At 41.5% G+C, this 14359-nt stretch overlaps 1 protein-coding gene across 1 annotated transcript in view; it reads left to right on the top strand.

Moving 5' to 3' along the window:
• The window catches only part of MOGAT1 (monoacylglycerol O-acyltransferase 1), a 28517-nt gene extending 25638 nt beyond the window's left edge, over positions 1-2879 (top strand). Inside the window, exon 6 of the mRNA XM_060015508.1 lies at positions 2725-2879. Within this exon, the coding sequence (XP_059871491.1) occupies positions 2725-2879 (155 nt within the window). The remainder of the gene's footprint in view (positions 1-2724) is intronic.
• The last annotated feature ends 11480 nt before the right edge of the window (positions 2880-14359 follow it).

Here is a 14359-nt window from a genome sequence, read left to right as displayed (position 1 = left end):
TCTATCTGTATCCCTAAAAAGTAATTGAGAAAGGTTCTTGCTCTCTAATCCAATTTTGGGTTAGTTTAGTAACGAGAGGCAGAAGTGCTGGGTTTAAATCTTCATTTCCTTTGGTTTTTGTTTGTTTTTGTGTATGTGTATGTATAGTTTAGAAACTTTCAGCATCTCAGTTTCTTTGTGGGTAAATAAGAGAAAGACAAGTATGACTGTGTTTGTCTCACAGTTTAAAGGGAAAAATCTAATGATGCTAAATTCAATTTAGAGGAGCGTGTTTGAGCCCTCTGGAAGAACTATCTGAAATATAATAAAACCATTAATAGGAAAAGAACAGGATTGGAATTAACTGTAGGATATCTCAGGAAATAATACTCAATAATTCAGAATTCACAAGGCCTAATTGAAGTAAGCTGGGAACAACACTCTTCATCTTCTTGGACCACTGTATCTCTTTATAAATCCCCCTTCCCACCCAGAATAGTTGCACTTAACCTCTCTCCTTGGGATAATTTCACTAAGAAAACAGAAGTTATTTCTGTAACACCACAGATTTGCTAGTAGATTTGCAGGTAGATTTCTCAATGAGCACGTAAATTTCTCAGTTTCTTTCCTCAGACAACAACAAAGATCGGAGCTGGATGGAAGCTTCAAGGTTGCCTACTCTTTTATTCCATACGTGTGAAAATTAAGGCCAGAGAAGAAGTTCCTTACTAGCTCCGTGTACCTGCTGGTGAGCTAGCACTGGATCTGGTCTAGCCTGATGCTTCTTGTGCAACACCAACCCCCAATTCCACCCCATCATTTCAGCCTTCCTAGTCTGTATCTCAACCACAAATGACATGAGAGTTCCCTGGCCATTCTGTGGTTAGAACTCAGTGCTTTCACTGCCTTGGGCCTGGGTTCAATCCCTGGTCGGGGAACTGAGATCCTGCAAGCTGTGTGGCAACAAAAAAAAAAAGTCAACCACACTGACAGCGAGATAGTTATGTTAAATTACAAAGGACTGATGTCTACTATGTATGTTTGACATCCAAGCTTTCAAGGAAAACTGTATAGGAGCTTCTTGAGGCTATATATGGTTAAAAACGTAGCAATTTGAGAATACTAATGTTGTGATAAGGAGGTTATATATCTATACATAGGATATATAGATTATGTGTAACATTGTATATAAATATAGATAGATATAGATATCTTCTTAATATATAATATATTATATAGATAGATATAGATAGATATCTTCTTAATATATATTATAATATATGTGTGTGTGTGTTTGTGTGTATACATTCCCTTCTCTGTGCTCCCTTACCTCCCATACTATTGTCACACTTCCTTCTACTGTTATTTATCACTTCCTTCTTTCTCTGGTACCTTCTTAACTAATCACCTTTTGTTACTAACATGGATCGAACCTTGGATGTAGCGTGGGGAGACTCCGGGTGGGCAAAGGAGGCCCTGCGAGTGCCATTCTGTTACCTACAGCCCCATTTGACCTCATGCCCAAGCTAATCAAATGTAGTCAGCAGTTTGCCGTTCATTGAACATCCTTTACCTTTTCAACTCTTGGCGTCGGTAGCAGCATCAGGCCAGCAGAGGTCGCAATGAGTAGCAGAGAGGACTGAGGGCAGCAGGAGGTTGGGGCCACGTATATCTAGTCTCTCAAAATCTGACACAAGTGAGATAAAAGTTATTTATTATAAAATGCCTTAAAATACATGTAGAAATTGCTAGGTTTTAAAAAATTAATTAGTTCATTTTTAATTACACAGATAACACCAATGCCTTCTCATTGTAGAAAATTCATACAATACAGATAAAATGTAAATTCCCCCAGCTCTACCTCCCTCCCTCCAGGTAAGGGCTATCAGTGTAGATTTGCTTAGTGCACTAAAAGCTTATAATGCACCTAGATAGAGACATTTTTAATAAATAGGATCATACTATGTTATTTTACAACTTTTCCCCACCTACAACATTTTAGACATCTCATTTTTTAAATTGAGATATAATTGCATATAACAGTTAGCTTCAAGTGTTGATTTGATATTTGTATATATTGTAAAATGATCACCACAATAAGTCACCATACACAGTTACAAAAATATCATTTAGTTTTTAAAAGAATTGCTGCCTAGGATTCCACTGAATGAATGGTCTGTGGTTTATTTAATGTGTTTTTCTATTAATACTTTTGGTTGGTTTTGTTTTCCACCATTACAGACAGTGGAATCCTTGTGATTATGTATGTTTTCTGGTACAGATACTTAGCAGTGAAGATATATATTCTTTTCATTTTTTTAGGATGACATTAAACAGAGCCAGAATAGAGGGCTGCTGCCTCATGAGCTAAGATTTCCCAGGCAGTGATAATAGAGCACTGTGGTCTGGCTGTCAGCTGTACCAGAGGAGCGAGCTGCTGACGTGCACACACAGCAATGTCCTCTTATCTCCCAGCTGCAGCCAGCACAGTAGTTCATTTGACTCAAAGTCAAAACCACAAGCGTCCTGACAATCCCGCGTCTGCTGAGAAGGAAAGCTCTTTATTTGCTACCAAAAGAGATGGTGTGACTACGGCAGGCAGCCAGTAAAGGGAAAAAGGGATGGGAGCTGGCAGGCCTGACAGATTCTGATTGGGAGATCTTTCTAGGGCTGTCCATTAGAGGTGGTAGTTTGTGGTGGAGTGGTTTTGATTTCTTATGTATGATGTATTCTCTGTTTTTGCAGTTGGCCGCCCAATCCCTGTTCGTCAGACCCTGCACCCAACCCCAGAGCAGATTGAGGAGTTGCATCAGACCTATATGGACGAGCTAAGGAAATTATTTGAGGAGCACAAAGGGAAGTATGGTATTCCAGAAAATGAAACTCTCATTTTTAGATAACCCTCCTCCTCGAAGGCATGCAAGAGGGCGAGAGAATATCCCGTTGGAAGAACAAATATTTTAAATAAATTAAATTTTTTCTTTGATGAAGGAATCAGATTTGCAACTGAGAAGTATTATGTATGGTGACAGATGTTGATGTTTATCTATGGTAACTAAGAATCCAGTGGGTGGCTGTAGGGTAAGGTTGGAGATGATTATCAGCCTTTTAATCGTCTTCCTCATTTGGGAAGGCCAAATTTTACAGGTTAAGAAAAGGTTTAGAATTATTCACTTGCGGGACTTCCCTGGTGGCGCAGTGGTTAGGGATCCACCTGCCAATGCAGGGGACTCGAGTTCCAGCCCTGGCCTGGGAAGATCCCAGATGCCACAGAGCAACTAAACCTGTGCGCCACAACTACTGAGCCTGTGCTCTAGAGCCCACGAGCCACAACTACTGAGCCCGTGAGCCACAACTACTAAAGCTTGCGTGCCTAGAGCCCATGCTCCGCAACAAGAGAAGCCACTGCAATGAGAAGCCCACGCACCACAGCAAAGAGTAGCCCCTGCTCACCACAACTAGAGAAGGCCTGTGCGCAGCAATGAAGACCCAATGCAGCCAAAAAAACCCCCAAAATTATTCATGTGCTTAAAAAAAATGACAGTTTCAAAATAAATAATTAGACCCCTTTACTAAATATTACAATAACTTAATGTGGCGTTTTCACTGAATATGACAGCTGTTGTTCAGCACAGCTGGAACATTTACGAGACAGTGTGTAATATAACTTGCCATGTAGAACTGGAGGACACCATTTTTTTTTCTGCTTGAACAGACCATTTATTAGTGAGTAATGTTACTTTTAAGACTTAGATAATTTGATCCTTTAGGTCATATCAACCAACTCATTTTTATACAATATTGCAGAATTTTAATGCCATTTTGGAAACAGGATGAATCTACCATATGGAAATGCATGTGGATGACAGCATGTCTTCTCTTTTCTAATTATGCTTAGAAATATTCATTGTTGCCATTTGCTTAGAAATATGTTCATTTGCTACCGGTAGGGAGGTCTTTTGGAAGACATGCTTTGGACGGGTTTTAAGGCATTGAAATTCCAAAAGGTTTTCACAGTAAAAGGAGGGGTTTTAATTGTCTTCCAATATGGCCTCTTCGAGTAAGATGAGCTCTGAGAGGCAGCGCCCTCTGGAGAGATGGGACCAGTTGACTCCGGTTATATGATTCTCCCTAAACCAGAATGTCAGGTCCGGGAGGGCGGGATCCTTGTCCTTCCTGTTCATGGATGTCTCCTTAGCGCCTGGGTCAGCTCATGATACGTAGTAGGCATGAAATAAGTACTTGTTGAATGGGCGTATTTCTAGGTGGACTCACAAACCTTGCCATAGGTGAAGAATTTTTTTAAGCTGTACCATAGTATGAAACCTATTCTCAGAAAAGACGTACTTTCCGAAGGAGGTAATTTATGTGTGATTGTCCCGTGCCAGTAATTGACAGTATCGCAGACTGGTTTGTAAAGAGCAAGTTGAGGAGGGTTTCTGAGAATTAGTCACTAAGCATTAAGTAATTATCCAGTAAGTAAGAAGAATATCTAGTTTCCAAGTGATCTCCACTGCCACATGTCTTTCTATACCTCCTCCACTCTCAGTATTTGGGGGCAACTTTACTGAGTTGTTCTAACTTACTGTGAATATGTGTTAAAACCCCTAATTTTTAAAACATCAGGCCCTGGGCTAGAGCCTGGATTGGGTGTAGCAACAGCAAAACACAGTCATGCTGGGTAATGCCGTGAGTAGAAGGCATTTCACACACGAAAAAGGGAACCTTCTCAATTGTTCTATAGAAGACTTTTAGGCCAGCATCCCTTTGGCTTCATATGGTTGAGCAGTCCAGGAGGCCACTGACCCAAGGCCTTAAAATTAGATCAGTTCTTTCGTCAAAGCAGGGAACAGGGCACGTCCTATTTTATTCTCTCTCTCTCTCTTTTTTTTTTTTTTTTCTGGCCTCTCCTTGTGGCTTGCGGGATCTTAGCTCCCCGACCAGGGGTTGAACCTGGCCTCTGGCAGTGAAAATGCCAAGTCCTAACCGCTGGACCTCCGGGGAATTCCCAGGACACATCCTATTTTAATAGATGCGGATAATTTGACGATAAATCCTTTTTGGTATTATTCAATACCAAACAAATGTAACAGGAGCGCCATTTACATAAAACTATGCCCTAGCTGGTCAGGGGTAAGTCTTTCTGACAGAGCTGTGAGGCCCAAGTAACCACAACAACTAAAGGCCTTTAAGTTTTATAAAATCCATGAACTTCATTCCTTTGGAGAAGTTTATGAAAATCTCATGACACAGTCTTTTGCGATCTCACAAGGTATGAATTTTAATCTCACACTCAGTAGTGAGGGGGCCAAGATGACCACCAACCTCCACTGGATTGTCTAGGAAGCAGTTAAAGCCCATGTGTGGAAAGCAGAGGCCCTGAAAACTGGGAAAAGTTCTGCTCTGATGAATTTATTTAGAATTATGCCATTTAAAAAATCTAGACATCAGCAACTTTAATTTTGGCATACATAAAATCTTATTTTCAGGTACGTATTAGGGAGTTGATCTCCAGAGGTCTTAATCCAGCAAAGCCAGAAGTCCTTTCATAAACTCAAAGCATAGTTGTAAGTTCCATACAGTCCTACAGACTGCAAATGAATATATATGTATTTTTAAAATAAATAAATTTATTTATTTATTTTTGGCTGTGTTGGGTCCTTGTTGCTGCGTGGGCTTCTCATTGCAGTGGCTTCTCTTGTTGCGGAGCACGGGCTCTAGGTGCGTGGGCTCAGTAGTTGTGGCTCCTGGGGTTAGTTGCTCTGCGACATGTGGGATCTTCCCGGGCCAGGGCTCGAACCCGTGTCCCCTGCATTGGCAGGCGGATTCTTAACCACTGCGCCACCAGGGAAGCCCGCAGATGAATATTTTTATAGGAATTTTTGCTACAACACAAACGTGAGCCATGTATTGTATTCACTAGTATGGTTGGATGGAGATCTCCTCAACTTTAAAGCTTCTCATCTAATATATAATTGCATGTAAAATTTAAACAGCAAAACAAAATAACAAGAACAACAACAACAACAGAAATAACCCCAGAACACCGGAAGAGAAACTGGGCAGATTGCCTTAAGAAAATGTGCATTTATGCTATTTGATTTGGACATCTCTTTCTCCTGTTTCCTTTGCACACCAGGTGCAGGCTGAGTCATTTCCTTTGTCTTGCAGCTAGAAGTATTGAAATTGTCCCTACCCAGCTAGGTCTGTGACGTTCACAATGAGGTTTGCAGCTTTGGTGCTTATGAAAGCCAACCAGTTTTGCTCTGTCTCAAGGGGAACCGGGGCAAGGGATGCTGCGTGATTTATGCAAACCCTTCACCAGGACTGTGAAAACAGTCAAAGTCTGTATAAGTCAGGGGTGATGAGTGAGCCTTTATTATTTGTGTAGGGTTAAAAGTAAAATCCCTACTTCCAGTAGAAGGTATATTTCTGTCAAGGGAAGCGCAGGAGGTGGAATCTAGATTCAGTGCCCTTACTTCTGTAACTGTGCGTCTCTTCCAAACTACCTCACGGGTGCAGACTGCCAAGTTGGTGATAAATCTGAAAACATGTTTGTGGTGCGTTATCTTCGTCTTCTTTTCCTCTGAAACAGGAGAAAATGTGGATGGGATCTGTCAGCTGGTTGGTTTTCTCCAATAGCCCAAGTTTGCTAGTTCTCATATATATATATTTTTTTTTTTTCTAAGCTAGGTGATAAAATGTCTATTTGTGGGGCTGGGAGAGTTCCTTCTAGTAGAATGTGTATATCTTTTTAAAGGAGAAAAACAAGGCAGTGTCGAAATAACCAAGTCGTTGCTCCTGTTTCTCTAGGATGGTAAACACGGAAGCAGTTCTTTATATTTAAAACAGAGGGATTTCTCTAATGCCTTGTATTGGGTTGACCAAAAAGTTTGTTCTAGATTTCAATGTTACGAAAACCCGAACGAACTTTTTGGCCAACCCAATATTTTAGTTATTTGAATTACTCCTTCCCAAACACCATCAGCTTAGTGCCTTAATAATCTTCTATGAGAAGAAGAAATTTGATCTCAATCCATAGTTAACCCATGGGGTGATGAGTGCCTCGGTGGCAGAAACGGTGCCTTGCGTGTGTTTCGATCCTGGCCCAAAGAGAGCAGACTTCTGCCATATCTCCGTGAATGTTTGAGGCATCGACCAGGAAGTTTGACGGATGGTGCCGTGGAAGCCCAGTTTTAGAGCTAGAAGGGACTTCATAGTCTGTCAGATATTCCTTCTGCAGATGAAGCAGCTGAACCCCAGTGAGGTTTAATACGCATTGGAACTGACCCCATGTCCCAGATTGAACAGGAGGTACTGCTATTCTGTGACTGAAGATTAGTAAACCCAGGAATCCTCCTATAAAGCAAAAGTGTCAAAGAAGTAGAGTACGATTAAAAATATACTTAAGGCAAGGAATTTAACAACTCTGCAGCAAGCTCTGTCTTATTGGTATTAAGAACGTTTTCCTTTCTTGAGATCAGTACACTGCATTGTTGACTTTTCCTTTTTGCAAGAGCTATTTTGGTGATGTGTCCTGGGCAAAGCCCAAGTTTCCAACAACAGGCTTAGCCACTGGAGCCTTATAAGAGCAGCAGGATGGGGCAAGCTGCCTCAGGCCCAGGGCGGGTGACAGAACCTCAGACAGGGGAGCAAGCAGAGTTTCTGTCACCTCACAGTCTGCTCCAAGCCCCAGTCCATTTTGGCTTCAGCTTCCTCCAGCTGGCTTGTCACAGCTGCTTTTTTTTTTTATTTTAATAGCTCTTAGATTCTGGTTATGAATTATCTTAGGCTCTCTTGAGAATAAAGATAAATCCGACCTTCCTTGTATTCCCGAAGGCATTGGGAATTGGCGTGATTCTCTCCTATTCCATTTCCAAACCAACTTGGAGCTTAAGGTCTTGCTGGTTGGATTTCAATCCCTCTTTTATGGGGATGCAGTCATGTTGAGACAACCAGAGAAAGTAACTATCCCATTCTTTTCTGCTCTCCAGGCTTCTATGTTCAAATCGTCCTTTAGCCTCTGGCCTTCCACTAATTGGCTGTGTGACGTGGGCTCGGTGGCTTCCTATGTAAATAGAGTTAGGAGTGAATGATCTCCGAGGTTCCTTCTGGCTCTATCTCTGTGGTCTCTCCCTGGCCTTTTTTCTGTCTTTGTGATGACATCTAGTTGGAGATGCAGATTTATGTGATGACTTTTCCTTTCCCTGTACCATCCTCATTTGATTGTGTTCCTCCAAGACACGTAGTGAGTTCAAACGATTGTCTCACTTTCTTGTTATTTATAAAACACAGATTGCTACTGAAATTTCTTCACAGTGACCTTTCATCATGGTGTTTTTAAGAAATAATTTAAATCTCTAAGTAAAAATCAGAGAAATTTATCTATGAGGCCTCCTCCTTTATATCATTCAAAACTAGGGCATAACAGTTTATTACTTGTTAAACTCTTTATAGGAGATGGTGAATTTTTATATTTTCATTATTGGATGTGTGGCTGTGTGCTTTTTAAAAGCTCTCGGTTTGTAAAGTTTTGACCAATAAATGGGTTTTCTGCTCAAGTTATAATTGTGTGGGTGTGGTGTTTCACTTGGACTTGGGGATGAATACAAGCAAGGGAAATGCAGTGAAAAGGTGAGCATTGCAAATTCTCCTACTGAAGAGTCAGTCCTTTAAATTCATGTGATGGGATAAAAGTCAAGACAGAAAGCAGGGGCAGGGCTAACGAAAAAGTGCAGGTGTGCAGGGTGAAGCATGAGCAGAGGGCAGTGAGAGGAAACAAGTCAGGAAATTGCTGTGGTCTCATGTGGTTGGAGTAAGTGTGAAACCTCTCAGATCCAGAAATATTAAAAAGCCAGTCAAAAAATGTACAGGTTCTCAATCAAGTGAATCACTTCTAGTGGGCACTGGGTTTCTTTTTGGATGATGAAAGTGTTCTAAAATTAGATTGTGGTGATGGTTGCCCAACTCTGTGAATATTCTAAAAACCCCTAAACTCTGCACTTTACATGGGTGAATTTTATGGTATGTGAATTATGTCTCAATAAGGACGTTTTCTAAACTCAAGTCAATCAGACACTTGCCGAAATAAAGGAAGAAGTTTAAAAATTCTTTTGTTTAATGTGTCAGAAATGAAATGGCCTCCCTTTGATGCCAGCGCTTTGAATGATAAAGTTTATACCTTGATTTTTGAGACCTGCTGGTGTTTCTGCTGTTTCTTTTCAAAATAGGTGTTTTCAGTACTCTTTTAAAGTATTTTATTGGATAAAGAACACGCCGTTTTATTATGGTGTAAAATACTGTTTGACTTTCATTTTTCCCAGTATTTTATTAATACTATAGCTGAAGACTAAGTAAATATTATCATGTAAAGATAACCATCAACATTTATTGACCACCTACAATGTGCCAGATTCAGGGCTGAGTACTTTGAGTTATGGCATTTAGCTCTTAAAATAGCCCTATGGATTGGTACTATTTTTATCCCATAGGAAACTGGGCTCAGAGCAGCTAAGAGCTCTAGTGGAAGCAACACTGATGGCGGGTGGTGGAGCTCAGACATGATGCCAGGGCCTCTGGCCAGGGCCAATGCTTTGGGTGTAGGGCTCAGGAGCCCTGGGGTGTGTGCCATCTCTTTCAGTAACTGGCTGCGTGACTCTGGGTTAGTGACCTTGTATTGTTTACCTATCAAATGAGGAGGTGGGACGTGATTGTGAAGATTCCTTATAGGTCCACCTAGACGTGATTCTATTCTAAAACGTCTACATTTCCAGGCCACTCCCCAAACCCAGTGGGCATGGCAGCCATTCTCAGCGCTGAGAACAACTCTGGGGACCCATTGTGAGATGGAAAAATGTTGTGTTTGCCATTAGAAGGACAGAGTGAGGAAGTTTCATCAGTGGACTAATATTTGTTGTCAAAGTTTAAAATGTTATATGAAGAATACTTGTTTAATTAAAAGTCTTGATTTTGGGGGGAAACTGTTACTACATAGAGCATTAGTGGGGGAAAGATCATTTTTTCAAACTGTATTTTATTTTATTATTTTTTTAAATTGAAGTATAGTTGATTTATAGTTAGTTTCAGGTGTACAGCAAAGTGATTCAGTCATATATATATTCTTTTTCAGATTTTTTCTTTATTTTTTTGCGGTACGCGGGCCTCTCACTGTTGTGGCCTCTCCCGTCCGGAGCCCAGGCTCCGGACGCGCAGGCTCAGCGACCATGGCTCACGGGCCCAGCCGCTCCGCGGCATGTGGGATCTTCCCGGACCGGGGCACGAACCCGTGTCCCCCGCATTGGCAGGCGGACTCTCAACCACTGCGCCACCAGGGAAGCCCCAGATTCTTTTCCCTTATAGGTTATTAGAAACTATTGAGTATAGTTCCCTGTGCTATACAGTAGGTCCTTGTTGGTTATCTATTTTATACGTAATAGTATGTGTATGTTAAGCCCAAACTCCTAATTTAGCCTTTCCCCCCTTCCAAACTGTATTTTAAAATTCATTTTCTTTATCACATGTGTGTATGTATACGTGTGTTCCTAAGTACCTTTTAAAATTTTTCTCCATACAATTGCCGCATGTTCCACATTTAAGAAGAAATGTCTCCTGTTTGACGTCTCCTTCCCTGTCTTCTCCAGCTCACCACAACATCTTTAAAAATTCAAGATGGAGGGCTTTCCTGGTGGCGCAGTGGTTGAGAGTCCGCCTGCCGATGCAGGGGACACGGGTTCGTTCCCCGGTCCGGGAAGATCCCACATGCCGCGGAGCGGCTGGGCCCGTGAACCATGGCCGCTGAGCCTGCACGTCCGGAGCCTGTGCTCTGCAAAGGGAGAGGCTGCAACAGTGAGAGGCTCGTGTACCGCAAAAAAAAAAAAAAAAAAAAAAAAAAAAAAATTCAAGATGGAGAGGAAGTTTGATCTTTAGTTTGACCTGATACTGGCATTTTACATGTGATGCTGAAATAAAGGAATGCTGTGATCTATCTTAGATTGGTTGACTCTATAAAAGCAGGATCACATAATTTGTAATTTCAAATTCGCTTAAGTTTAAAATAACGTTGAATCCATGCATATGGAATGTAAGTCATATTAAATAATTTTAGTGAGATTTGCAGAAGGGCTTATATATTCTATAGCTATAGATACAGGCATTGATGTATAGCTATATATATATATTCATTACTGTTACTGAAATAATATCCAGACAAAGGAAATTTTAAATCACTCAGAAGAAAAGTAAATGTGATTCATTTGGAAACTAGCTGTACTTTTAAAGGTGGATTTGATTTACGGTATTTTGAATAATATATAGTTGATTGAACTTAGTGCGGTTATTATTGCCAGTAAACATAGGAGATATGGCATAGTGACACTACAGTGTTTCCAGAAGTTGCAACATAGTGTACTGTTTCAAACCAGGACACAAGCATATTTGCACCTGAAAAGCACTGCAGCTCCAGAGGGAGGGGTGACCTTCCCAACCAGGGAAGACCTTGATCAGACATCCCACCCACACTCCTCCCCTTTTCTATCTTCTCTGTTATTCAGGTTTTTTTCAAAACATTGGTTTCTACTTTGTCTATAATCCAGAAAAAAGAAAAATAAGAGGAAGTGAAGGGGTAAGTTAAATTGCAAGAAGCAGGGCTTCCCTGGTAGCGCAGTGGTTGAGAGTCCGCCTGCCAATGCAGGGGACGTGGGTTCGTGCCCCAGTCCAGGAAGATCCCACATGCCGGGAAGAGACCACATGCCGCGGAGCGGCTGGGCCCATGAGCCATGGCCGCTGAACCTGTGCGTCCGGAAAAACAAACAAACAAACAAAAAAATTGCAAGAAGCAACCACGAAACTTACTTTTTGCCAGTGGTCAGGTCAAGGACCATGAAAGTAAGGAAGAGTTAATAAGAAAGCAATGGGGCTGCACGAGGAGGAGGCCGTGTCACGATTCTACGTTTTACGTTAAAGGACTGTTCACATTCCATTCCATGGTGTGTCCTTGTCCTGGAGGACTTTCATTTCAGTAACAGCTGACAGGAACACATCTGGTGCTGCCTGAGTGAAATGGCATCTCAGAAATGGTGCCCCAGTGAAGGAAGGTCTATCTTTTTCTTGGCCCTTTCCTGGTAACGTGAAGGAGTGATTCCTACGTTAGTAGTTCACATTTTCTTAGCTCTACCAGACCACTATGATAAGGATCTTTGCTATTTACCTGATGACTGTTAGGAATCCACTATCTCTTACCTAGACGTCTGGACAGTTGAAAATCTTAGCTGAAAGTATTTTTTCCCCCAATACTGTGCCAGATTGACAGATAATATTAGCAACTAGCCCAAAGATCAAATAGTCAGGTGAAAACAGAATAGTAAAATGGTGTTTAAATCTGCCTAGGCAATGTGACCATTAGAACTATGTATTTGCATGGTTACTGTTAAGAGTTCGGTGAAACAAACCATCAGGATAATTTGGCTAAGCGTAATTTGCTGAGTTTAGATGTTTAGATGACAGAGCTTATGCAAAGCAGTGTGCCTGAGTGGTCATTTGTGGCCAGAGAAACCCCTTTTCATAAGGAACTATTCGTACTGAACTTTTGAATTGCTCTGAAGCTGTTACCACATCATTTTGGCCTGACTTTATTGCAGGTATTATTTTCCTTTCCACATCTTGATAGGCTTAGAAACTGCCCCAGGGCCATTATTTCAAAGGGGAAATTTCTCTTCCATCCTGTCTGTGATGTCTCTTTGCTCAGGGCTCTAGTTTTTGTGAAACAGAGGCATGCAGTAACTTCAGTCTGATCCTCTCTCTGAGGTATATAATGTGTTTTCTCCTAATTCACTGAGTTCCATCAGGGTTGTTTCCTGCCAGAATTATTTGGCAAGAATCCGCTGAAGAATTATTTTCAGATTTGTTTGTAGTTACTAGATTCAATCGCAATTTCCTGCATCTCCTGGCAAATCAAAGATTTTCTTGGAGGGGCCAAGGCCCGAGCTGCAAGTTGTATTTCTACAAGTAAATGCAAGAAGTCTGGGCACAGCATGGAGGAAGATGCTTGGGGTCCAGTTCTGAACATCTGCCCAGTCAATTTGACAATGTTGATCCAGCACTGACTCAATGAAAAGAACCAAGGCACAAGACATGTGTTCTGCCCTCTACGGGGCCATAATTAGAAAGTGTGTTACAGGAGAGAGAGGGAAGCAGCTGTCACAGAATCAGCACCAGCCCAGAGCTTTGGCCATGTAGAGAGATGAGTTGTGGCTGGGGGATCCGGGAGGAGTCATGGAGGGAATGGAATCGCCTTGGGCTTGCAAAGCTGAGGAAGACCTCGGTGAGCACAAAGGAGAATCTCAGCAGAGGAGTCAGGATAGGGTGGCCAACTTGTCACAGTTTTCCTAGCACTTTCCCAGTTTTAGCAGTGAAAGCTCCCATCCTAGGAACCCCTCAATCCCAGGCAAAGTGGGATGGTCAGCTACCCTAGGCAGGAAGGCAGAGCGAGTGGCTACCTCAACCTGTAGGAGGGATGGCAGGGAGGCTTTTTTTTTTTTCTTTTAATAACAGCTTTTAAACCAAACTTTGGAAAAATGAATAATTCCAGCTTAGCTATATAGCCTATAATACTCTGAAAGTTCCCATCTACTGGGAATTCAGTGTGAATGATGGGCTTAAGGCCTGGAAGGTCACCATACATTTGAGTGAGATTTTGTCATGAGTTCCCCTTAATGCCCTCTTTTGTCCAAGTGACCTCAAAATTAATGACAGTGAGTATTCCCCAAGAGTCTGGGTCCTGTGGAGAGAGTTATTCTGTGACTGTGACCATCTTTTCTGAGCTTCATTTTCTCTCTCTACAAGGAGAAATTATTTTCTCCTATAATGGATTTCTAAAATATTTTAAATGAATGGGTGCCTAGACCCTGGGACTTTTGAAACTCCAGGTATACTTAGAGGTCTGAAATATTAGAAAATGCCCTAATCTTTATATAGCATTTACTCCAAGTTTTTATTTTGTTTTGTTCTGCCTTATACATGTTAAATATATAAATCTATTATTTTTAAATTTATATTTATTTTAACAATATATTTCATTTAAAATAAATAAATAAATATATATATATATATATATATATATATCATTCAAATAAATCTTTTTTTAAGATTTTGATGTGGACCACTTTTTTTGTGTGTGTGTGTGATACGCGGGCCTCTCACCATTGTGGCCTCTCCCGTTGTGGAGCACAGGCTCCGGACGCGCAGGCTCAGCGGCCATGGCTCACGGGCCCAGCCACTCCGCGGCATGTGGGATCTTCCCGGACCGGGGCACGAACCCGTGTCCCCTGCATCGGCAAGCGGACTCTCAACCACTGCGCCACCAGGGAAGCCCATGATGTGGACC

The sequence above is a fragment of the Delphinus delphis genome, chromosome 7 (assembly GCF_949987515.2).
Source record: "Delphinus delphis chromosome 7, mDelDel1.2, whole genome shotgun sequence".
NCBI classification, from domain to species: domain Eukaryota; kingdom Metazoa; phylum Chordata; class Mammalia; order Artiodactyla; family Delphinidae; genus Delphinus; species Delphinus delphis.
This window is presented reverse-complemented; position numbering and strand designations above follow the sequence as displayed.